This window comes from Gobius niger, assembly GCF_951799975.1.
Source record: "Gobius niger genome assembly, chromosome: 10".
Lineage (NCBI taxonomy): Eukaryota > Metazoa > Chordata > Actinopteri > Gobiiformes > Gobiidae > Gobius > Gobius niger.
In genome coordinates, this window is record NC_136861.1 from 22,496,688 (window position 1) to 22,523,202 (window position 26,515).

Consider the following 26,515-nt stretch of genomic DNA (forward strand, 5'->3'; position numbering starts at 1 on the left):
AGGCCTGGGGGCCAAACGCGGTTCATGAAGCCCCTCCATCCGGACAGCAAACATGCACACATACGTAACCAGTAAACGCGTCCTCAGGAGTAAGTAAAGTGTATTTATATTGCACCTTTCACAGACAGAGAAGTCACAAAGTGCTTCACAAGATTAAAATACAAACAAGGTACAGCAGCTCTCAAGGCTCGCCAAGTCTTTCTACATTTATACACGCGCTTGATAGGTCACATTTTAGAGGCATTTTGTTAGTATGTTCTGAACTGAACATCTTGATCAGAATCTGCAAACATTTAGGTAAATAAAGTCTACAAAAGTATAAAGACAGAATTAAATTCATTTTCATCAATCATGTTTAAATATCATGTTGGCAACTACCTCTCTTGAGTGACCTCTAACTCTAAAGTTGCATGGTTACCATAGACTATAAATACAATGGTTACACAGTAAAAAAGTAGCTCCTTGACGTTTGTACATAAAAGCAAATCGCCAGAAAGAAAAGGTTGGAGACACCTGAGTTTGAGTTCCAAAACATGGTCACAAAACAACCCTTAATCTACCAGAGATTAAAAAAAGAACTTTATGAAATGAGTATGGGTTTTAAGTTTGCTCTTAAAATAATCAACAGAATCAAGCAAACATAAGGAAAGCGGAAGATCATTCCAGAACCTCAGCAGGACAGCCTGGAAGGAGACATCTTCTCTGGTCTGTAAATGAGTATGAGGGACCACATGAAAGTTCTGATCCAAAGACCTCAGAATCCCAGAGGAGGTATAGGGACAAAACAAATCTTTAATGTAAGCATGGAGCATGACCTCCCTCAGTAGCAGGATTTTAAAATTTAAACAAAAGGTGACTGGGAGCCAGAGAAGGGAGTCGTCCTTCAGGATGTCACTGTGTGCACAGTGTGGCCTCGTCCTGCCTCTCACAGAGAGGGATGAGGGTGGGATGCCAACGATCCTGCAGTGCTGAACTAACAGGCTATTTGCTTTAAACATTACAGATAGTATTGCACCCTGAAAGTTGTGAAACGCATTTATAAACACATCCTTTTATTTTTTTGGGAAGAAATGGGATAATATACATGCATCATGTGAGTAAGGAATCCGTTCCGACCACTTCTAACAATTTCACATTTCCAGGGTCCCTCTTTAATTTTATGTAAATAAGAAAATCCGGTACAGGACCTTTAAGCTTTCAAATGAAAATAAGGATCAGAATCCAAAAAATGACATGATTACATTTTCTGAAGTTTATTTTAAAACATTTTTTCCAATACCAATACACAGCAATAAACGCAAACCTTCTGAAGTATCAAGGTATTTCCCTTTTAGTGGTTTGGCTCCACCTACAGGCTGGAAAGGTTAAGCGTTGTGGGCACTTGGAAATAAAACTTTACAAATATAGAAAGATGGAAAACATACTGTGTAGAAATGTAAAAGTGTATATAAAATAAATATGTTAGGTGTGATATAATTTAAAAATGTATTTGGTAAAATAGAGGGCACTATTTAGGCCAAGTTGAAGTCTTGAATTCATTTACTAGGGATTAAAGAGACAGAGGGAGAGAGAGAGAGAGAGAGAGAGAGAAAAGGTATTAAAAACACAAACAAATACAATGAATGTTTTTCTATTTTTCTTCTGGATGAGTTGTGACCTTCCCAGATGCCTTCTCAGAGCCATCGCTCATATTGGGCCCCGTGGTGAGTGTTACTTTGTGGACTGTTGAGCGGTCAGTGAGAGGATGTGCTCCAGAAGCCGGTCACAGTACACGGGACACCTCTGTTTGTCTCTCACGGCCTCAGTCTCAGTCTTCAGGAGGGACAGGTGCACCGAGCTGCCTTTCTTCAACACCTCTGCACAAAAAGAAAAGCTTTTTTGAACATGCACCAACAGGCTTATCGAGTTCATTGGGAAAATAGAAATCACAGTTAAAGAGTTAAGTAGGCAAGGTATACTTCTTTAAAATCCCCATAGGGATGTTGTGCTCTGTGGATATAGAGTCAGGATAATATAGACCCCTGGAAACGGGCCCTATTTCATGTGAAGTGAGAGTGCGAATCGCTGTGCCACTGTGGCGCACAAATATACTGTACAAGTTTATTCTCCTGAAACTACAGTTAATGGAATATGAGAGCACTTAAAACAAAGACATATCTAATGGTTAACAGTGTTTTGCAAAGAAAAATGTACAAACCTATGGTGTTTTATTATGGCATTTATGGTCACTCTTGTAAAGGGGGTTTCAAATCTCAATGAGTTTTTTTTACCTGGTTAAATAAAGGTTAAAACAAATAAAATAAAATAAATAAATAAAAATTACAACTGGATATAGTGATATGTGAAAATATTCTTAATAGCTAGAGCTCAAGCATCTCTTGGTTGTACAGTGGGAACCAGATGTTTACACTCCATACACTACACTATATAAAAAGACACATATGCACTTTTTTCTCACTGTCTGACATGAAACCAGAATTAACATTTTTAGGTCAATTAGAATTGAAAAAATATATTACAAAATGTGCTAAATGCCAGAAGACTGAGAGAAAGTAATATAAAACCGTGTAGAAAAAATATTTTCTCAAAGCCAAAAGTTTCCATACATTTCATTAAGATTTGGTAGCATTGCCTTTAAACTCTATAACTTGGATCAAACGTTTTGGATTTCCTTTCACAAGGTTCTCACAATAGCTGAAAGGAAACTTGGTCCATTCCTCCAAACAGAACTGGTGTTCGGATGGTGTTCTCAGGCTTGCAAGATTCACCCTTTTTCCTCCAAACATGACAATGGTCTTTTTTTCCCCATCAGACCACTGGATATTTCTTCAAAAATGTGTCTTCGTCCTTGTGTGCATTTGCAAACTTCAATCTGGCTTTTTGATGTTTCTTTTGGAGCAAGGGCTTCTTCCTGGCAGGACCCTCTCAGCCCATGTTGATACAGAACTTGTTTCACTGTGGATAATGACAAACTCTTGCCAGGTTCAGCATCTTCACCAGGTCTTTTGCATTTTTTCTTGGGTTGATATGCACATTTCAGACCACGGCACATTCATCTCTGGGACACAGAACCTTCTTTCTGATCTGTATGATGGCTGGTCATTTCCATCTTTTTTATACTTGCATATAATTATTTGACCCCTCCTGGAACCACCACCTTAACGTGGTAGAGGGGTTTGAGCACCTCAATAATGTTGGGGGCTCTGTTGTCAGTGGCTTTGTGCCCCTGGTAGGGTCTCCCGTGGCAAACAGGTCCTTGGTGACGGCTCAGACAAAGAGCGGTTTAGAAGCCCCTCATGAGAGACCAACGGCCTGTTGGTCAGAATCGTGAGGCCGTCCTTCTGTTGCCCCACCACCTTCAGGAGGAGCCGTACGGGCTGGTGCAATTTGATTTGGGCAGCTCCAACAGCTGCCCCCACGACCCGGCAATGGAAATGTGGAAGAAAATGGATGGATGGATAATTGTTTGACCTTAACGCGTCTTGAAATTGCACCCAAGGATGAACCAGACTTGTGCTTCCAAGGACAAGACATCGTCATCTGAGCTTTCCCAAATTGTTTAAAGGTACAATAATCTTAGTGCATGTAAACTTCTGAATTTGTAGAAAGTAAGAAAAACGATTCTAAAAACAAATCTTCTGGCATTTAGCAAATATAAATAATTTGGATAATTGACATGAAACCAGAATTAACTCTTCCTTTTTTTAAGTCAGACAGTGAGAAAAATAAAAGTAAAATATTAAATAGTGTATGTAAACATCTGTTTCATCTTTCTGTGAAGCACTTTGGTCTTCCCTGTGTTGTTGTTAGGTGCTCTATAAATAAACACTGATTCATTGATTGATCTGGTTCCCCCTGTATTTATAAAGAATAAGCAAAAACACAAAAGTTCCAGTTTCCTTATTTCGATATTCTGTTTTGGTAATAACAGCAGGGGGCAGTGTTGGACAACATTTGGGCTCAACCCTGTGATGCAACAAGTGTCCCGAAAGAACAGCATAATATACAGTATGAGGATGTGCTGCTGCTACAAGACCTTTGTGCTGAAGGTTCCTTTTCAGTGTCAATTAGTATTTTATTCTTTAAAATCAATGTAAAAGAGAATATCAAAATAAATTACGCAAAAAATTGTTTCTTTGATTACAAATGAGGGAATTTTCAAAACTCAGGAGAAAACAACAACAAAAGAAAATACTTGGAAGGATGTGGGGCAAAAAGACAAATTGGAATAAAGCAAAGAGAGGGATATACGTCTGCCATGGTGCAGGGACATGCTGTAAACATCAAACCATTCCACAGATATGCGTTTGAAACTTAAGACGCACAGAAAAGGGATCAACTCTTAGGAGGAAAAAAGCAAAGAAAGCGCAGCTACGCATGAGACTGTAGACTGCTTCCATATTTGCGGCCCGGGTGGCTTGAAGGCACTGTCAAATACAGACGATCACTCAGCAAGATTTTAAGTCCTCTGGTTTCACAAAGGGGCTCCTCCTGACTGTCTATACTCAACGCACTAAAAAACGTATTCAGATATGTGCCGCTTTACAATGAAACAAGGACAAACAAGGAAAGAAAAGCACTAAATATGTGAGATAAAGTTTGCCAAAGATTGACGATTGGATTTTTTCCCCCGATGTGCACAGACATTTGGGAGTTGACTTCTTTGTGACATTGAAGTGGCTGTAAACCTCCTGTCTTGTTGTAAACACTATGAAGATGAGTTAGGGCCACTGGCAGAGGCATCAGCACTCACCTGCAGCCTGTCAAAAGTAATGACAGCTAACAGTGCTGTGAGTGGGAGAGCAGAGCAGCTCGAGCCTGTTACACTCTTCAGGAAACGCCACTCAAACTTTCCATCGTCCACTAAGCCCGACAACACACAAACCATTTGGTATTGAGTGGAGGAAGACGGGCTGATAGAAAAAAGGTGGTTGGATTAAGTTGTGCGAGACAGATGGGAAGGGGGAGAAAAAGTAGGATGGGAAGTTCCCATATGGTGGTCATTAAAATGCGGCCGCTACGAATGCTTTTGACTTCCCCCAACGTGATAAGTTGTCTCAGTTGAACTGGAAAAAGGTACAGCACAAATAAACATTCACTATCATATCTCGCTGAGGAATGGGATAATATTTTCCATATTGATGTAAACCGTGAATCCCTAAATGATTTTATGAACAGATCTCCCATTTGGCACATGACTAGTTCAAGCTGTTCTTTGTGATGAATGGTTTAGCGAGCGTTTGAAATAAAAGAGGGGGAATCTGCTGAACGCACGCCAGAGCAATAATCCACTGTTTGATAGAGGATACCCGAGAAATCACATCATCCGGCGAGGGTCTTTGGCACAGCGAGAAGGCCTGCAAATTATCTCAAATAAACTGCCCTCATCACATTCCTCACCCTTTATCTGTGAAGAGACGGTATGGCTATATGGTTTGCTTTTGTTGAATATTACTCCCAGTTGGCTGAGGGAATTTCCTTTATTTATGGGAGATTCACACTTTATTATATCTATGCTAACACTGTGCAAATCATTAAGCAAACTGCTGCAAGCTAGAAGACAGGGATCATGATTAAAATAAATGTTCTGTAATGTTTAGGGCCCTTTCTCTGAAGGTCATCTCACCCAGTACTTGGTCCTGCACTGCACTGTCTGGGTCATCCAGGTGGAGAAGCAGTTGTTGAAAGATGAACTGCAGGTGACCGGCACACAACTCTGGGCTGTACTCTTTGCTCAGACTGGAAAACCACAAGCCCAGGGCCTCCAGCGCCACAGCGCGCACCTCCTCACCGCTGTCATCCAGGCGCTTCAGCAGCTCTGCACATCCCAAACCAAATGAGAGGAGAACGTTGGCTAATCATCAGGTCATCTTGCTCACTCACCTGGGTAAATCTTGTTAAGAGCTTCTGGGGGCAGACTTGGTCCAACAAGTTTAATCTGTGCAGATACAGCGCGACAAGCTAAAAGTCTGGCCATTTGAGAATCCTCTTCCAGAGCCGACAGCAGCGGAGGACTCAGTTTCTCTTCCGCATACAGCACCTGTTAGCACAAGTAGGTTCAGAGCGGTAGGTTTAGATTGAGCTGGATTAGAGCAGTAACACCAAATATTTAAAGTAAGAAGTCTTGTTCACAGCATTACGTCACATTCTGCAGTAAATTTAAATATCACCAGAGATGGACTGAAAACTCTGTCTAAATAAGTTTGTCAAACTGTAGGAACAGGGAAAAAACACCCACTGGTCAGAGTGAGATAGAGAACACACCTGACCCTATTGTAAGAGCGGCTGTTCGACAGAAGGAAAGGGAATCATGACATCAGTGAAAGTATAAAGACTCCAAGTGGAATTGAAGCTGCTGACTGTTTTTGCAGTACTGCAGAAACAATGTTCCGTGTAATTAAATGTCAGAATAAAAGTCTGAAACTACAGATCTAAAATGCAACTCTGAGATAATAAACATTTCAATGCAGAAATATATGAATCTGGGATCAGTCTAGACAGTTCAGAGGTGAGCGGGTCAGTTTTACTGAGTCACTCTGGAAAAGCGGGCGTGTGCTCGAACACATACAGTGAGTGGGCACACATTCGGGACAGGCAGGTGCACAAGGCCAGACTCTACTAAAAGTGCTTTTAACAAGTGAAAGCATTGTTCCTGCTGGACAAAGTTATGTGAACCTGTTTGACCTTGTGTGCACCTGCTACCTGCCGCGGGCCAACACAGGATGACGGAGGACAATTTATTTCCCTGACCTGCTGAGTGGGACATCTGTTTGCAGCAAATGGTCAAAACAGAAAATCTGAGCTAAAATTCAACTCATGATAATAAAAAAAAAAACATACAACTCATTCAGCTAGTAGATTCAGCGCCTTCCTTGGGCGTCAGTGAATATGAGATGAAAGTTACCTGGGCAGGTGTGATCGCTCCTCCATGCAGCAGGGCCAGTAGACAGCTTATGGCAGCTGTGCGGACCGCGGCAGCTGTCCTTCCTGCACGCCAAACCAGGTTAGGCAGTAAGATGTCACAGAGAAACTTTTCTGAATGTTCCTGGAAATGTCTGTGGAATATAAAAAAAACAGCATAAATAAGCCATAGCTGTCAAGTGTCCCGTTTTGGCCCGGGATACTACCGTATTTTGCCCCTCTTTCCCGGCGTCTTCCCGTATTAGTTTTATCCCATAAATTTCCCGTATCATTCCAAAATATACAAAAAACCCTCCTCTGCCTCTCCAAACTGAACTCTGTCACCAGCCTCGCCAGAACTGCCACCTGCAAAAGCCTGAGTGGCATTTGTCACGAGGTTGCGTAGCTGTCAAGTGTCCCGTTTTGGCCGGGACACAACCGTATTTTCAAAACTTGACAGGTATAAAACACTTTTTACAATATACAGTATAAGTGAAAACCAAAAACTGCACGGAGTATTGCGTTTGACCAGCATCCTTCTGGACAGGTGCTGAAAGTGCATTATTTCCAGTGTGCACTGAGGCAAATTATTTCCACATTATGGGCTTCCAAAGAAAAGAGAAAAGATGAGCAAGACTGTCACTGGTGTCTCTGTGCACATGTCCACAGATGCCAGGGAAGTCTGACGGGACACGGAGAGGCTACACAGAGAGGCTTTTGTGCACTCTCTGAAAAAGTGCAACAGCCCACAACAGAGCAGAAACAAACCGTCTTGTTCAGCTCAGTATTCAGAACAGTAGTAGACAGTATTTTAAAGTTCTAACTACAGTTCAGCTCAGTCTCCTCCTGGTTGTGAACGCTCAAACTTCACAAGAGTGTCTTAGGTCAGATGGCATTCTGTCACATGGAAATTTTAAGTACTCCCTTCGAGTCATAAAATCTTACAGAACATCCATAATTTTTGAAGCCATAAAGGTATAAATTAAAGCTAAATTGAAATGCCGAGGGCAGTTTACACATCCATAAAAAACAGACAGTTTCATCCCTTTTAGGAAAGTGACAGTTGCCAGTTGCTTTTAAGCGAACATTCACACATTCCCTCCTGGTCATATTTTCACTTGTAGCTTTTAATCTTAGCCAAAAGCAAAATGAAACCTGATGTGTGACAGTGTAGTTAGTGAAAAGGATCCTTCAGGTCATTTCTTCATGTTCTCACTAGTGACTATTAGGATTCTCAATGTGAAAAGTAAGTTAAAGGATTTCAAGTTTGTTTTCTTTCTTCTTGATAACTTATAGCATCTGAATATGTCGAGGAGTGTCGTCAGATAATTGGGTTCAAATCATTTACATTTGAGTGTGTAATTTGAAAAGGTCATGTTAAGTGTTTAGATTTCATATTACCTTTTACCTCTTTCTGTGTAAAAAAAACATGTTGGCTCCAGGGTTAGTTACAAGCTGCAAAAACGTCACCATGGAAATGCTATGGGCAATGTTTACATTTGTGATTGACGTGAACAGCTGCTGTCATCACGGTGGGACGGGCTGCAGGCTGAACACATTCCCTGAGATTATGCCTTGAGCCGGCGCTGATGGCTGCACAGCTGAGGACTGGACAGGTCTTCAATCGGTATTGCAAACGACAAAGTTGAATCCCATAAACAAACTTTTGTCTGCGTGTCAAAAAACATGTTTTTGTGTATGCAGAAATTAGTGGCCCATGAAATGACATACAGTAGCGCCAATAAGTTTACACACCCTGGTGGATTGTTTTTATGAATATGAATGAAAACACAAAACCTTTTATTTCACTCAAGGTCAGTGATGTTGTGAAGCCTTTTATTGTGAAAAAAATGTGTGAACTCATTTCAAATCACCCCCCCCCCCCCAAAAAAAAAAATACCAAAAGGATGTTGAATGTTGTTTACACACCCCAGTTCCGCGTGTTGCCCCCTTTAGCATCAATGACGGCTTGGAGTCTTTTGTGGTAGTTGTGGAGAAGGTTCTGTATATAATCTAATGTTAAAGCGGCCCATTCATCTTGGAAAAGCCTCCAGTTCCTGTAAATTCCTGAGTTGTTTTGCATGAACTGCACGTTTGAGCTCTCCCCACAGTGGTTCAATGATATTGAGGTCAGGAGGCTGAGATGGTCACTAACGGGACCTTGACTTTATTCCGCTGTGGCCACTGACCCTCTCATATTCTTTGGGAAATGGCCAAAAATTCCATCTGGCTTATTGGCACAACTGTAAGTAAATATAATATAATAGTAGTAAGTCACTAAATGCAAATCTTGAGTCAAGTCCAAGTCGAAAAGGTTCAAATCCCAAGAAAGTCCAATTGGTCATGGGGTCAAGTCATGTACCACTATAGTCGGCAAGTCACCTCAAGTCGCACACATTGGAGTTAGGCCTAAATTAATAAGATGCTTATTGAAGGTATTAAAAAGCTGCGTGCGAATCTGCCATGTCAGTAATTTGAAAGGTAAAAATTCCACCTTGTACAATTCTGTAAACTCCGAGGTCCCCAGGTAATTTTGGTCCCGCGCGAATAGGGTTTAAAAATAGTCAAACTCTGAACTCTGACTACAAAGTATACAGGAATAAATATGAACCGTATCATAAAACAGTAAAACTAAAGGGAAAACGCTCACCCTTGAGAGTCCAGTGTTCTTGGTGCTTCCAGCAACAACTTGGCCAACATGGTGAGAACGCTCATCTTCATCTCAGGATCTTTCTCTGGTTGGAGACACTTTAGAAGTATTTGCATCAAGTGGCTCACAAACTCACCAATAACCGGACCTTCAACGACAAAGATTCAGATTGTCATAGACATAAAGATCTAAAATATCTGCATTTTTGTTTACAGAATGGTATGCACTGTGCTGTTCATTTGGTATTTGCTCACTCAGACAGACCAAAGGACTTGAGCGATGGACAGATCAGTGGACAGTGGAGGCGACAGTGACACATACTCCAGGAAATTATACATAAAGGGGTCTTTGTGCTAAGAGTTGACTAAACAAGTGGCTTTCCGTAAAAAAAAAAGCCACAATGCAATGCCAGCTGCCCTGTCCTGGTTCAGGTCACGCTAACACACACCCACGCAGTCTAACGGCATGTTTACAGAGGTATAAATAATGTAATGAGTGATAAGTGTGCGCGTGTGGACGTGAGGCATAGGAAATCCTGTGACTGGTCAAAGGTAACACTCGATGTAGTGGAAAACAAATATAGACAGACAGGGCTGTGCATAATGTTTTCAAATTGGAAGCCACAATATATAGCGCAAAATCACTGCGGTCGTCCATCTGACGGATTTACATATTTTTTTGTTAGCACAGTCAAAAGCAAAAACAGGTCATTTATAAATGTGCGAACGTCTAGTTTTAGTCATGATTTTCCAAACGTTGTTCAATTTAAGCCTCGTTATGTTCCTGATTTGGTCTCGTCTTGTTTGCTTATTTTTTTGATATATCCATGGCATATTAGAAAAAAAGGTGTTTTAAGTTTTATTTCATCATATCACATAGCATTGATTACATTAAACTTGATAAATATCGTCAAAGGGTTGTAGGTTCAGGAGTGTTCATACACCTCCACACACTGCTTATTCTTATGTACCGTTCTATATCATGGGCAATGGATAAAACTTAACTTTTATGAAACCACATAACTATAGCTGAGAGAAACAAATGTGTCTGCAGTTGTTGCATAGGGTATGAATACCTTCATGATGAATAAAGGAGGGCTGAGATCTTTCTAAACCTACTGTGTCTGATGGGCGAGAGGATGCGAGTTCTCAGACCAGACAAATACGTAGAAACAATGAGATGATAGAAGATTTTCAAATATGGACGAGGAGGCAGAGTGTGTGCCACTTGTCCCGCAGAGGCCTGCTTCCTTTAACTATGTAGTCATCAAAGGCAAAAGTTACACACGCCCGGTTCAGTGTCCCCAAAGGGTGGTTAGCTCACTGCTCAAAACAAGATATAATAAACGATCCCCAGTCACACTCAGCAACACAGACACACTTTATGGCTTCAAAGCGACCTTGATCCAGAGAGGGGTCAAAAGCAGAGAGCCATTGTGCTTTTTGAAGTAGTGACCGGGAATGGCATGGACAGCCCAGTTAGCTCATTGAGTGTGTGCAGTGTGTATTTGAGGATTAGACTGGTCCCCTGCAGCCCAGTCAATTAGAACGAGGCAGAGCACGAAGCAAGAAAAATACAGATGAAAGTGTGGAGAGGGGAGGCGCTGATCACTAAGGATTATATGGTTTGGATGGAGATAATATGAGGTCCCCAGTATGAAAGATAGGGTCACAGCATTTAAAACGCTGAGTATACGAACTCAGGGAAATCAATCTTTGAACAAGGGTGACACAAGGTGACGGATAAATGCAGGGAGACAAATAAATAAAGTTCAGTCTGTTGATGCTCTCAACTATATTTATTTGTGGTTGTGCATTCATCAGGTCAGACACCAAGGCCAAAGGGTGTGGTAAAACATTCACATACAACATATTGTGTTGCAATTTTAATATTGAGGCTCACAAATAGTTATGGTAAGGCATACCTTACCATAACCATTATCTGGACTATAAGTCACACTTTTTTCATAGGTTGGCTGGGAGTGTGACTTGTACTCAGGTGCAACTTATATATCAAAACATATAATTTCACATGTTGTTTTCACATTGACAGCTGCTAGAGGGCGCTCTAGGTTTGTGTGCCAGTATCTGAAACTCCTGCACCACTGAATATTAAAAAAAAATGGTAAAAAAAAAAGAAAGAAAGTTTGGAGTGAGCTGAGGGACCGGCGAAAAGTGGAGGTCTTTCTTACTGCAAAATAAACTAGACGCAAGCTAAAAGCTAGATGGCCACAGCTAGAGGAACAAGTTTGCAAATGAGAGCTTGAACAACGTGCTGCCGAGAGAGGCTTGTCAACGGTGCAGTTACGCCTCCATGCCCAGGCAGTTGCCAAGGCTGGTGCGACTTATACTCCAGAATGACTTATAGTATTGTCTGCAGGGAAATTTGTCCTCTGCATTTGACCAGCTCTGCAGTGTCGCTGGGGCTTGGGAGCACTCAGCCACAGTGTTGCTTTATGGATCACAACTGAAAAGGCATTTGAACACAACAACCCAAAGGCCTGTGCATGGAAGTGCTGGGGGAACAGCTGCAGACTTAATAATGGATCTTGTATGAACAGGACAAACAGCGTGGCGCTCATATTATGATGTAACAAGTTAAGTCCTGACAAGCCTTGGAACGAGTATATGTTTTAACAATCCATGCAAGCCATATTTGATAACACGCCATTTAACGTACCGTCAAACTTTCAAAGTAACACTGTAAAATCAGTTCCAAGTTATTCCCCACTACTGAAACACTCTCTTGTACCGGTTTCTTCTGCACCTGTGGTTCGACTTTGGCTCTGCGTATGCTTAAACTTTAATTCTCACCTGATTGTGTGACTATGACATGTAGCTGGAGCCTCTCGGGGGAATAACTGGACCAGCTGTTGACAGAGGCGCTGAGCCAGCCCATCAGCTGCTCCATATGCACTCGGTAGAGCTGCTCCGGCGAGTCCAGGCTCTGCACCTTACACAGCACATGAAGACTGTCCATTGCCTGAGGAGGAGGTGGAGAAGAACACAAATCAAAGCAGGCAAGCGGTGGGAGAGAATGAATGGAGGAGCGCTTGAGGTGGAGGAGGCAGTAGGTCACAATCAAATCTAACTGAGCTCTTAAATCCGACTGATTTACACTGAGAGCCAAAAAAAACACATTGTGAGCTCTATCATTTGATGTAATCTGCATCTAATGAGCAAGTTTATAGCAGAAATGACAGTGAGTTGCAGAGGAATATTAAGTATTTGCAACAAACATCAGTCACTCATCAGTCAGCTACTAACTTTTTCAGTTATTGAACATCAGAGTAATTGAACCAACATGAGAAACCATGGGAAAAATAACAGACTTAAACATAAAACAACTCCATAACAAAAAACTAGACAGACACACAGGATGTCAGAGAGTCACAGGAACTCAAGAGGGCCACACATGCACACACAGACATGCACTAATAAAGCTGAGAGGAAAGACCAAGGATGGGAGATAGGAGAGTAAATAATTAGCCGACTCTTTGGGGGAGGAAAGTGACCCGTCAGTTCCTTCATGGTCCCTCAGGGATGACCAGGGACCGAAACAAAGGCTAAATCAGACATTTGTGTGTAAAGGGGGCTAGACAACCATGACATGTCAGCTGATGGGAAAGACTGCCCCCTTATTTTGGGAAAACACATTCTGCCTTTTTCCTTTGGGTCCCGGGACTGCCCGAGGCCATTCTCAGCCTCATGGTGTTTTCACTTTATTCTTCCTTACAACATACATTCATTACAAAAATACTTTTACTATTGTTTGTCAACAAAATGCTCAGTAAATTTAGTCCCGTAAACATTTAGTCGACCAAACGTCACATTTGTAAGGTGTGACATACTTTGATCAAAAAGAAGTACATTAAATTCATGTTGTTTTATCGAGCACTCAGATGTTTTGGTTTTGGTTTTAAGTCAACCTCCTGCCGATTTGAGACATGAGGCAAGAATTAACATAAATACAAACAAACTTTAGGTCGTCACGTTCAGGGCTATGCAACTATAATGTATTAAATAAATAATAATAGCTCTATGATAGACAAAACAATGTTTAGAATCGGGGCATTGTAACAGATCGGTAAGTTTAAAAAACAGCATTAGAGACAAGGATGTATCAGATGTTTGCCTTCCATTCACCAAAACATCCTGCGAAAATTGCGGAAGTAAATGGCAACAGTGATCGCTCGTATTGCTTGCTCTGTGTAGACTGATTGTCGGCTGATGTCGCACACCAGGATAGTGGCTTATTAGTCACCATCTAATTTGCTTCTATTCGCCTTTAGCACCTGCCCCCCTCCACTCTAGACTACATTTAAACTTAAAAACTGTGCAATTGTATTTACACACATTCCTCAGATTACTCAACTGTCTCATAAAACTGTCTAGAAAATACCGTGAGTGTTTTTCTTCAGAGTGAATGTAACAAGTGAATTTCTCAATTGTGAGATCAATAAAAGATGATCTTATCTTAAAATAGGAGGAAATAGTAGGTCAAAACTCAAGACAGAAATTAGGTGTGTTATATCAAAAGTTTAAGACCAACACGTTGAAAAAGGCATGGCTTTGAATTGTTTGGATCTTAACAAGGTTTAAAGTAGAACTTCAATATACAACAAGAAGAAAAGGCAGTGGGAGGAAAAAAAAAAAAAAGAGTAAATATAGGCTGTTTTGCAGCTCATCAAAAGTTTATGACCACATGCCTTTAAAAGACCAAATGTGCAAAAATGTGGATTTAGTGTCATTTTCTGTCCTAATGACAAAGGCATGAAAAAAAAAAAAAAATCTAATATAGACCATGTTTGGATTGTTGAGCTGCATAAGCAGGTCCTGATGATTTCCAACATTACTGGCATCACAAGCAGATCCACCAGATATGTTTGGTACCATAATGATCCTTTAGGGGAACAAAGGAGCTTCAGGTAGTGCAGGAGCGTAAAACGGCCGCTGGCTCTGTGCAGATGTTGCAGAGAGCATCTCTCAGACTGAGGCCTTTGTCTGTGGGAGCCATTGGTTATTGGGTTGCAGACAGCTCCAGTAACGGCCTTAATTTGGGTTGAGGATCGTCCAGTGTCTTGATGGACAGCCAATCGGATCCTCCGGCTCAGTGCTGGTGACATTTTTTGGGTTCTTTTTTGTTCCATCGCCCTCAGGATCTTTACAGATATTTATTTATTTATTTATGGTTACAGTGGGACAGTGCAAGTTAATGAACAAGCCACACCGTATTGTAGCCGTAGGCTAATTTCCATCCGTCATCCCCCATGTGCACTCTCAAACACACTCTCATACATTCTGGCCTATTGTACATGTTTTTAGTGGTAGGGGAAACCAAAGTACCTGGAGGAAACCTACGCAGACACAGGGAGAACATGCAAACTCCACACAGAAAGGCCCCGTCCTTGGTGGGAATCGAACCCGGACCTTCTAGCTTTGAAGCACAAGCACTAACCGCTGTGCTACCGTGCCGCCCAAAATTCAAAATGACTGTTTTACGGCGTTCCACCTCAGCAGCTTGGCGCACTGTGAGAGGCTCTGCTTATGCAGCTATACAACTCAACCCAATTTTTTTTTGCCTTTGCTATCAGGACGTTATGACAGTGTGAATACCTGACAGAAAATGACACTGAATCCACATTTTTGCACAGATTTGGCCTTTTAAAAGGCATGTGGTCTAAAACTTTTGATCAGCTGCCTTTTTCCGTTTATAGTTTTCAATAAAATGCTTACTAAAATTTGTTTTGTCTCACTCCCATTCTTTCTGGTTGCATATTGAAGTTCTATTTGGAACCTTGTTAAGGTCCAACCATGCAAAATGCGATTTCTTGCCATCTTTAAACTGGTCTTAAAGGGGCTGGATGCAAGTTGGCCATTTTATACTCACTACTGCCATCTCAGGCCATATGTGTAACTGCACCTTCTATATTAAGCTTGTGCATGACGGAAAGTGACAACTTTTTGAGTGAGAGTGCAGGATTTTAGAGGCAGTTGTGGTGAACAGGTCTGGGCTCATTCTACACATTAGGACATGGCTGGAACATGTAGGGGAAGGAAAATACTTAATTTTTACATTTTTAAACTCCCTATAGTCCCTTTAAACTTCTGATTGAGAGTGTATAACAAAAATAATTGGGATTTGGATTAAGGATTTTCTTACCTTTTCAGTGAGCTGTGGTTCTGTAGACAGGCTTTGTATAGTGACCAACACTTTCAGTAGCTGTTGACTGATACATCTGCATTCAGAGTCGCATTGATCCAACAGGACCTCTACGCAGGCTAGAAGCTGCTCCAAGTACATGACCTGTGACAAACACAAAGCCATGTAAGCGAAGGAAATTAGGTCATACATTGCGCATAGATGAGTTTTGATACAATTCTCTGGAGTCATGACAGCGAATGGCTGACTTTCATATCGCGGCGAATGGTCTACTAACAAAACTCAGCTGGTTTTCTATTGTGAAAGGCAGGTTAATGGACAAAACAATTAACCCGCCTTGCCCCCAGTGTCTGTGTGCACTGCTGCTTGTGAATATGGGAGTGAATTGTTTTATATAATAGAAAAATTACACTCTCGGCAGGTAATATCTTAATTGCATTGCTGGGTACATACTGTAATATGCATTTAGTTTAGATACCATTACATTTCTCTAAGCATTGTTAATAAACTGGAACCAGTTTGAAACATTAACTGCAAATTCACACTTTCCACAGCAGGAGCATGTGCGAGCGCTGCCACTTGTCAGCCAGTGTTGTGGTGAGCTCATGTTTAGACAAAGACCTACTACGGCCCAGGCTAATTTCCATGCCATCACTGGGATCGCGGCCCCTTTTCCTGTTTTCTTCAGGCCTGTTATTAGGGTTGTTTGGAGGAGAAGGGATCTGAGTGGTACTTGTAAGGCGATCTCTGTGTGTATTTATATGGAGGCGAGGTTATAGTAAAACACCTCCAGGTATTTGGTCTAGTGATGAGGAGTTGGTTTTGGAGGGCAATTCAATAAACATTCGCACAGACACGGAGTAATACGTAACACTATTGGGCACAAAGAACGTTCACAGGTATCGTGAAGTGAAGCTTGGTCACTTTATGCAAGAGAACAGCGGGACTTTAGTTGTGAAAAGACACAAATGTTTGGAATTTCCAGTAAAAGTAACATGGAGGCATTTAAATGGGGTTTCTCAATAATCCACAAGTGATTTTAGTGGAATGCCTTATTGGGATTTGAACATTTTGCTAACATATCGTCACGACAGGAGCTTTAAGACAGCCAGCGGTGGAAAACAGTGGCGGACTTAAAGTAGTAGGGCACTCGTGCATATTACACACACTTGGAAAACAATCATTAGGGCTGGACCAGGGAGAAAAAGGGAGAACGGAAAAAGTGTTACAGTGTAATGACTAGGCGGACACCTGGAGCGAGGCAACATACACCTGGTTTCATTGGCCTGGGCACGCTCCTCCAGCTTGTTACAAAGTGTGTCCACCATCCTCAGCATACACCAATTATCTATACACACACGTAGTAATTCAAAAGGATAGAATGTAAGCGCATACTTTTACACAAGCATCCAACTGAAGCACATTTTTTGGGATCTTGCGACATGTATATCATCGTTTTCATCATTTTGTCAAATATTATTCATTATTTTAGATATCATTTTCGCAGCACAGCAAGCAGTTAATAAGAGAGAGAAGTGTAGATGTAGAATAGTGCAGAGAATGCAAATACAATCATTAAGCTCTGTGTCCACTCTTCACCATAGTAACATCGAAACAAACAGTCGTCAGGTAATGTTTGCCGACCTCCCTTTCTTCTCTTCACTCGATCTGTGGGTCAGTAAATAAGGGAGTCATATGCACTTGTCACTTGCGATAAAGGCCAGGCATGCCAGCACACCAGAGAAACAGATGCCGGAACCCACTGTTTGCACACTGAGAAGTACAAATAATTAAGAGATGTATTTAGCTTATGTTTAGAAACAAAATGAACGGCACATTACAGTATTTCAAAGTCACTTCTGTACTACACAAACCTGGTTGTAAAAATACCATGTCATTTCCCCATTCTTCTCAATTTACTGTAGCCTGGTTCCTTCTTCTAGCATGTTTTCCTCTAAACCCTATTTTTTTTTTGCACCCACTCGACACACACTGAGCAAGGTGCATTGGTTTGATGTTTTCTTATCCATTTTGTCATCATTCCTGTAACATCAAGCTATAAGTGAAATGTAAACAAACAAAAGGTTCGGGTATGTCCGAGCCCTGTGGCTTGTCTGACCACTTCCCTCCAGTTATTCTACCTCACATTCTCAACATGCTCCTTTTTTCCCAACAAGCATCTGTCATTTCTATTTTTTTTTTAAATCATCGCTTTCCACACCCAAATAATAAAAACAGCGACATGAAAGAGCCATAGAGGCCAAGTTGTAACATCGTATATCAGCTTCTAGATACAGCCTGTGCTTCAGCTTGTTCCCTAAACTCCCCACAGGGCCTTACAGGACCAGCCCCCCCATCTCTGTACACTTTGAAGATTATTTGTATTTCATTTTTTTAACAGGCTTCATCTTATCCAAGTCAAACCTTGCATTTGATTTCTCATTGCCTCTGGTTCATATGGCACATAACTCTGTAAAGCTGGATCAGAGTGCACATATTTTAAGTTCCTTATTCCTTATTAAAAGAAAACAACTGATATAAAACATGGGCATTTTGAATTTTTCACATCTGTCCTCGTCTGTCTTTTGCAGAACAACAGGTAAAGTATCTGACCCAATAAAACGCTTATCAGGTGGATAAATAGGTTTGCGTGACCAAAGAAATACACAATGATCTGGGATTAGAGTTGCGAAATATTTACAGAGCATTTTTGTTCAATATTGCTATGATTACGTGACGACTTATGTATACATTTTCCCTTAACTTTAAAATGATTGATTTAACAGAAAGCAGTTTTCCCAATGGATATTTTCACTAAAATGGTAACTTCATAGCACAAAAAGCTCAACTGAAGAAGAACATTCTTTAGCCCCGGATGAACGCCATCTATCAAACCATTTAGCTAAAAATCTTGATTTTTGCTTCTTCCTTAAAAGCTGCATTATGCAACTTTTTATGTGGAAAAAAAACTTTCCACCAAAGTGGTCTCTGAGATCAATTGTTTGGAAGGCTTTCGCTGCTGACGGACCCTCTCACCAGAAAACCTATAAAACAATTGATCCTGGACCATTGAAGAGACCACCGTGATCGAAAGTAAAGGCGCCATGCTGACCACTCATACAGCCACTGGGTCACTACAAGATCAAATATGCAAAAATGTCAACTTTTTTTTTTACGCATATAAAGTTGAAAAATTCACCTTTAAAAGTAAATCTATAAAATAAATATAAGGGCTTTGTTATGAAAGAGTGTTAATAATGTGGTAAACAACCTGCATTTGGTTGTGGGATATTTTAGGATTTTTGACATAGGGTCTCATTTCCTAGTTATCCAGAGTGCTGTTGATTCCTGGGGATACACTTTTTTTATTTTTTATTCATGCAGTCCTTATATTTGAAGAATTTAGTGGTGCTAGGCTAGTGCATGTCTATGGTAGCTATTAGCCTGCATTAAAAACAGTCTGACCCAAGCACAGTGCACCTGAGGCAAATCACTTATAACTCCAGACTACTATGTCTGTGTTGTTATATTTGAGCAGCATCAGCTTCCTGGTTGTAAGCTACGCAGCGGCGGTAGTGATCTGCAAGGTTACCGGATCTATAGTAGTTTGTTTCCCTGCATTACTACATGTGGAATGCACAAATGAGCTTTCTACAAATCTGATATGGCATCATTTGGAGGACTTTGATGAATGATTTTGAAGAGGTTACCATAAACATGCGCTAGCCAAGCACTAGCCTAGCACCACTAAACTCTTCAGATATAAGGACTGCATGAGTAAAAATAAATAAAAAAACAACAACACTCTGGATAATTAGGAAATTTGTCAAAATTCCTGAAATATCCCTTTAAAGCTATCCTTCGATATGGCCATGTTCTCTTCTCTGAACTTTCGCTCTTTTCCAAGAATGCTGCAGGTGCATTTTAGAGCATTCTTCTATCCGCACACACAGTCCCCCACAGACAGTGAAGAGAGGAAACAGAGGTCCACATCCATCTGCGTGACAATGTGTGACCATCCTGTCCTGTTATTCCCTTGTCTGGATGACCCCTGCTCAATTGGAACAAGAGAACAGAGAAGCGGGTCAGTTTCCTTTCCCATTTATCACATGGGCTTGAGCAGACAGGCTTTGAAATTTCAGGGATTGTTTTAAGGGCTTGGCAGTGAAACAGGAAGAAAAAAAAAAGGTGAACTCTGGTCCTTTTTTTGTGCGACCCAACATAGCACTATAAAAACAGACATTGTCTGCTCGCGGAGGTCACCTGAGTCACGCTGGGGTCGCATGGAATTAGTGAATTTATGTTATTATTATCACGGGGAGGAAATTCTTGAAAGCTCCACAGTTTGGGATGTTGGGTCAGTGGCATAGGTGAGATAGTGGCAGACAATTCTGTACATATTTTTGAAAGGAAACATGTTTTAGGAAAAGAGAAATTTGACAGATATTTTCCAGTGTTTGTGAAAAAGGCATTCAAGTCATTTCAGTTGAAATATACAGCCTTAAAAGGAGGATTACATGTAAGAAGAGGGGCTTTTGATCACTGTATGAGACATGCTTCATTATAGGTCAGTCACGATAACAAATTTGAAGTTTGATAAATTGAGGCAGGAAAGTATCGCGATAAAAATAATATTGACTCGAACGATACTAGATACTGTCAAGTCTCAGGCATAAAAATGACAGTAACCCTTTCCAAAAGTGCATCATCATATCCTAAAATACCACACAAGCTGCAATAAACATGAAATATAATGTAACTCAATTTGCTTATTTGCTATTAATTATCGTGACAGCCCTACTTCATTAACCAACACAGTGTGACTGAGGAGTAAACCTATCAAGCTTCAAGTCGTAAAATGTATTATTGCATATTTCATCGGGTGGAGTCTTATCAAGTAAATTATGTTTTAATGCCTTTACCGACAATCAAAAAGGGCATCACCCATTTCCGAAACCAAATACCGTTTTCTGACCTGTGTATATTCCTGGCAGACGTCCTGTCGAGCAAGTGTGTTGGCCACCTCTTCAAGGTGTGGTTTTAGGACGGGCTTAGGGCAGCCTCTTAACACCGCAGCAAGGACCATGAGGGGAGCCCAAGGGTGCGAGGAATAGGGGGATGTCACATGATCCAGCATCAGCCTGAGGAAGACGGCGGGAGGCACAAAGATTCCCAGCAATTTTGCAGCTGCGAGGCACTAGAGTTAAGTGGGCAGGGAGAGAACAAAATAAGAGATAACCAGAGGATGCAAGTGAGAGAAAACTCCATAAAAGTGTAAAACAGGTGCACCCATGGTCCTTGGGCTGTGTTTGACAAGGAATATCTGAGAACATCCGTGTTGTGTGTGACCACTGAGCATAACAGTGGGATTAGCCCAACAGTAACTTTGGGTCAGGTGTAGTATCCAAATGAGAGGTAGACAGCTTAGTCACAACATAGAAACTCAACTAAATAAAGAATCTATCATTGTGTGTGTTGTGTAAAACGTTCATTCACTTACGTTGTTGACTACATCCTTTTCTGTGTCAGTGCAGGCTCTGTAAAGCATGGCCAGCAGAGGTTGGAGGTGTTGTGTGCAGTGGTCTTCAGCGTGAAGGAGCAGCACAGAGAGCAGCTGTGCCGTCCGAACCCGTGTAGCGACCAACCAGTCGGTGACATCGTGGGCTATGGCGGGCACCAGCCTGCTCAAGTTTCTGACCACAAGCTCTCTACAGCCCAATCCAGGACGCGTCACTGCAACAAATGACATTTCAGTTTGATTTGTAATTGTAACATAAACTGTGATATTTTCAGAGTTGGATTCATTTCATTCTATACATTTCTTAAAGCCTTTTAAATGTCTTGGTTTAACTTACAAATCTAATTATGGTACAAGAAAGAAGTAACATTTATTCTGCTACAATACACCCTCTGGCCTTTTCCTTTTCTTATAACGCTAATGAAAAAGGAAGAAGGAAGTTTGAGAGTAGAAAAGGAAGGAGATAAATCAAGGAAACAAAGTAGGACAAGACAAAACAAGCTTCTTTCTGGTCGTTTCTCACTGCTGACAGTGACCTCTTCACTTTGGGAGGGCCAGCAGATTTACGAGTGAAATTATATTTCTGTCTTTTTCATTCTCTGGTTAAAGCTGCGACAGTTGTCTTACACAATAATGATGATAATAATGATAATAATGATAATAAGCGATAATAAGCAGAAGCGAGATGCCAATCTGTGCCATCTGCCACTAACCCCTCCCTCACACACTATATTCACCCAAGCTACAGGTACCAACCAGGCCATACACTGCTTAACTTTGAAGATCTGAGGAGATAGCAAAGGCGGTATGACCTTTTAGCCAGTACACATACAGTGCATGTGTAGTAGAGAAAGAGAGAAAGAAACTCAACCGAGACATACATTTTGTGGGGGGGTTTTGTCCCGCCTTACAGTTGTGAACCTGTTAAAAGTTCACTCACAATCAGTGGCCTAAGGCAGACACTCAATCTGTCCAAGCCAGTTCCTGCTCTGAATACTAGCCTGTCAAAGTAAGTTTATAACTTAACCTACTGTACAACGCAGCACAGAGCAGCAATAACATACATACTTTACTGCAGCGGTCGCCGCCCGCAAATGAAGCAGAAAAATTAATACAATGCAAGTAAATGCGTATCTACAATGACAGACATTAGAGCGAGCATCTGGAAATTAAACAGTGGAATTACAGTGGAATTCACATTTTTAGATGCCTATTCAACCTTTTACTTCAATCATGGAGCAGGTAATCATAGCTTAATTACTGTAATAGATAAGACTAACATGATTACAGGACCTGACAGGAAACAGAATAATAGGCCACGGGGCTAAAGCTTGTGCAGAATGTGTAGACATTTATAAATAGAGCATTATCTGTATCTAAGCAATACTGTAGATGGTTTGTAGCCCGGGAATACCCATGCTGCTGTGTGCGCTCGAATCATTTTGAACCGCACAACAGCCTGGGGACCATAGCCGATATTTTGGCATGGATTTGGGGACCAATCACAGAACGAGGAGGGACGATGACGCGCTATTCGACGTAGTTCGTTTACGGATAAAATATATATATATAGATTTTTTAAGTTTATTTACAGATCCAACATGACAGCAGCGACTCCATATTTTGATCAAGCTTTTGATCGTGTTCTAAATAGTTTAGCTCGAAAGTTTACAGCAGGTACGTCATACATCATCTGACACAATGATGCGATTGGCTATGGCTATGTGCAGACGTATATGATAGACATTTGTAGCGTCCAATAAACGGCTGTGGACAATCATAAACCACAGCCTCCTACGAGAAAATGAATTGGTGATCCCCAGACTAAATATAACTTGTGATATTTTGTCTGGCGATAGACAGGCTAGATGGTTTGCAGATGATGTCAATAATAACATTCCATAGTGAGTGGCAAAATTTGTTTGAGTGATTTTTATGCGGACGATATACAGGTCTATTTACCCATCTTGCCAAACAGCACAGTAGCACTACAGTCCATCCACAATGCCCTGGCTGACATCAAGGAATGGCTCACACAGAACTTTTTACATCTTAACGAGAGTAAAAGTGAGTGCATTTTGTTTGGACCCAAATTTATGGACTCTGTGTTGGACCTGGGAACCCTTGCCCCTTTTTCTCAAACAGTGGTGAGAAATTTAGGGGTCAAGTTTGGCGACAAACTGAAATTCGACAAGCAGATTGACACTTGTTGTTCGGACAAGCTTTTTTCAGCTCCGTCTCCTGGCCAAGGTTAAACCTTTCCTCGGTCAAGATGACTTAGAGAAAGCTATGCACGCTTTTATTAGCTCCCGTATTGACTATTGCAATGCACTTTATGTGGGTGTGAACAAGTGCACTTTAAACCGGCTGCAATTGGTGCAAAACGCTGCAGCTCGGCTGCTCACAAACACTGGCCGGCGCAGTCACATCACTCCAGTGCTGTACTCCTTACACTGGCTCCCAGTACATGCGAGGGTTAATTTTAAACTCTTAATGTTTGTTTTTAAATCAATTAATGGACTTGCACCCTCTTATTTATGTGACCTGCTTGTTGCACATCAGCCTAGTAGAGCGCTGCGGTCTGCAGGACAACACCTGCTGGAGGTCCCCAGGACCAAAAGTGAGCAGTGGGGTGATCGTTCCTTTTCAGTGGCTGGTCCGAGGCTCTGGAACTCTCTGCCTGTTGAGTTACGAGCCATCACTGACCTGACACTGTTTAAAGCTAGGCTGAAAACATACTTGTTTAAAGCCGCTTTTGACTGCTAATTGCACATGTGTAATGTATATGTATTTTCTTAAATATTTTGTGCTAAAATTGTTTTTTATTATATTGCACTTATGGAAAGCACTTTGGTTCAGCGGGTGCTGTTGTAAAGCGCTATACAAATAAAGATTGATTGATTGATTGATTGATTGATTGAGTGGCACTGTTGAGTTATAACATTTGTTATAACTACTACTACTCACTAACTATTTGATTTTGCCACTCAGTGCCGAATGATGAGGGCTTCATTTAGAACACAGATGTACAGGTGCTCGTCATATAATTAGAATATCATGAAAAAGTGCATTTAATTCTGTTATTCAACTTAAAATGTGAAACTAATATATGATATAGACTCATTAGATGCAAAGTGACACATGTCAAGTCTTTGTTATAATTTTGATAATTCTGGCTTACAGTCCATTTTTAAAATTTTCTGAGATTTTTAATTTGGAGTTTTTACAAGCTGTGAGCTATAATCGTCAAAATGATGACAAATAAAGGCTTCATATCTTACTTTGCATGTAATGAGTGTATCATGTATTAGTTTCACAATAAATGCACTTTTTCATGATATTCTAGTTTTATGACGAGCACTTGTATGTGTGCATACACTGCATACATTGCTTATAACTGTCCATGTTGTAATTGTTCCAATCTCCACAAAATTAACAGGTTACGTTAAGGACATTCTAGAATGTCATGTCATAAATTCCGTTGGAGGGCAGGGGCCAATACAACTCAATGGGAGAGACACAGTTTTTGGAAAGAAATCTCCAAACAGAAAATGTATGAATGAATACACTGATTATTATTTGGAAGAGATTGGTTTCACAAACCTGCCACATTAATCTTATGGCTGAAAGTCCTTTCAACTGACCAACATCAAGAACATCATTTTGAATACTGTCATCACTTTTGAACACATTTGCTGAGAGAAGACGTCCAGCCTTTACAGAGAAGTGTGAAAAGTGTTACCCTCAGATGGATAGAAGGTAGGTGGGGTGAGGAGGAAGTCCATCTTATCTTTGATATCTTCCTCATTCTCCTTCTCCCACTGGGCCCCAACTTGGCACCAAAGATCAGAAGCGAGAAGTCTGTGTTAGAGAAATATAATTCACATACAGTATTGAGATTTTATGCATTTGATTAATTTACATAGCGCATCATTTAAAAAAATTCGTACTTGATTTCAGGAATGTCATCACTGATGTTGGTAAGGAAGAGTGGAATAAGAGTGTGAAAGTACGAGTATCTGTCTCTCAGGTGGAGCAGCCAGTGACCTACAACAACAGTTATAGCTTTTCTGACCTGGAACAAAAAGTGAATGAGCAGTCAGGCGCAATGTCAGGGAAAACTGAGCAGGCATGTGGAGTACTGCATCACAGGGACATTACCTGTGGGGAGTCGTCAAATAGCCTCTGTGCCAGATGAGAAGCGACATCATTTACATTTTTCCCCGTGCCGTACTGAATGACTGCTCCTGTGGCCTCAATAACAGACACTCGGACCCTGGAGTGTTGGTGTGATATAGTCTGCATCAGAGGCTGAACTAGACTCTCCGCCTGCATGTGAAAGTGCTCTGTAAAGTAAGACAAAACCAAATAAATAAACACATTTTAGCAGGGCAGTTTCTCTGTTGCATCATGATGACTCTTTATGGTCATCTGCTGTCCCCATGACCCCACTCATCCAAGAGAGGGCCATCCCGAAACCATAGCAACAGATGTCAACAATAAAGACAGACACCACAATGACCAACCTGGCACAGATTTTGCGAATTGAATGGTACACTTGCAACTCTCTCTTTTTACATCCGGGAAAGGGTCGATGATGCTTCTTTGAAGTATATTAATCATGTCGTTAAGATAAGGCGCGAGGTGTTTACCGCACACCTCAACGGTCAGAGTGAGCATCTCCAGTGCCGAGAGTCGAAGCTCCTCGGCGGGCTCCACAATGTCTTTCTCCCCAAACCGCTGAGCCAAACACGGCATAAGATAAGGCAAAGACTCCTCTGGCTTTGGAACACAACGAATAAACTCTGATAGGATTGTAATAGCCGTTTCTCTGCATCTTTCCATAGGATCAGACAAACATTTGAGCAGAGGCTTTAGCAGGACAGTAAAAACCTCCTGTAACACGCCGCTTGACAGATTTTTGTCAATCGTCTCCTTTTTAATTTGTTCAATAGCGCGCTTCCGTGTGGCCTTGTTGTCTTCATTTAGACAGTTTAAATGCCGAGTTAGTCCTCTCAAAACCTCTGAAGAAGCATGTTCATCTCCTGCCGCCATAGCTGCCGTACCCGTTACTGCAGCAACCAGTAGTAGCGCGACAAAACAAACGACTGCTTTACGGTAGCCGCGCTTCAAAACACTCTAACTTTATTTACAACGTCCAGTCAAGGCGCAGTGGTCTATTCATTCTTCTCCCTGTCATTCGCGTATATTTATTTGATGTAATATTATCAAGGGCAAAAATATGAAAAACTTCAACTTTTTTTTTTCTCACCAAATTTTCCACA

At 41.2% G+C, this 26,515-nt stretch overlaps 1 protein-coding gene across 1 annotated transcript; it reads right to left on the reverse strand.

Moving 5' to 3' along the window:
• Positions 1–1,586: 1,586 nt before the first annotated feature.
• On the reverse strand, positions 1,587–26,291 carry dnaaf5 (dynein axonemal assembly factor 5). The gene is made up of 13 exons (XM_079564072.1): positions 25,757–26,291; positions 25,392–25,576; positions 25,181–25,305; positions 24,973–25,091; positions 21,213–21,445; positions 20,688–20,909; positions 15,713–15,856; positions 12,364–12,532; positions 9,551–9,698; positions 6,905–7,055; positions 5,884–6,040; positions 5,627–5,818; positions 1,587–1,856 (listed from the first exon to the last, which is right to left on the reverse strand). Exons 1-13 carry the CDS (start codon positions 26,283–26,285, stop codon positions 1,711–1,713), a joined length of 2,520 nt encoding a protein of 839 aa, XP_079420198.1. The 5' UTR covers positions 26,286–26,291; the 3' UTR covers positions 1,587–1,710.
• Between the last annotated feature and the right edge of the window lie 224 nt (positions 26,292–26,515).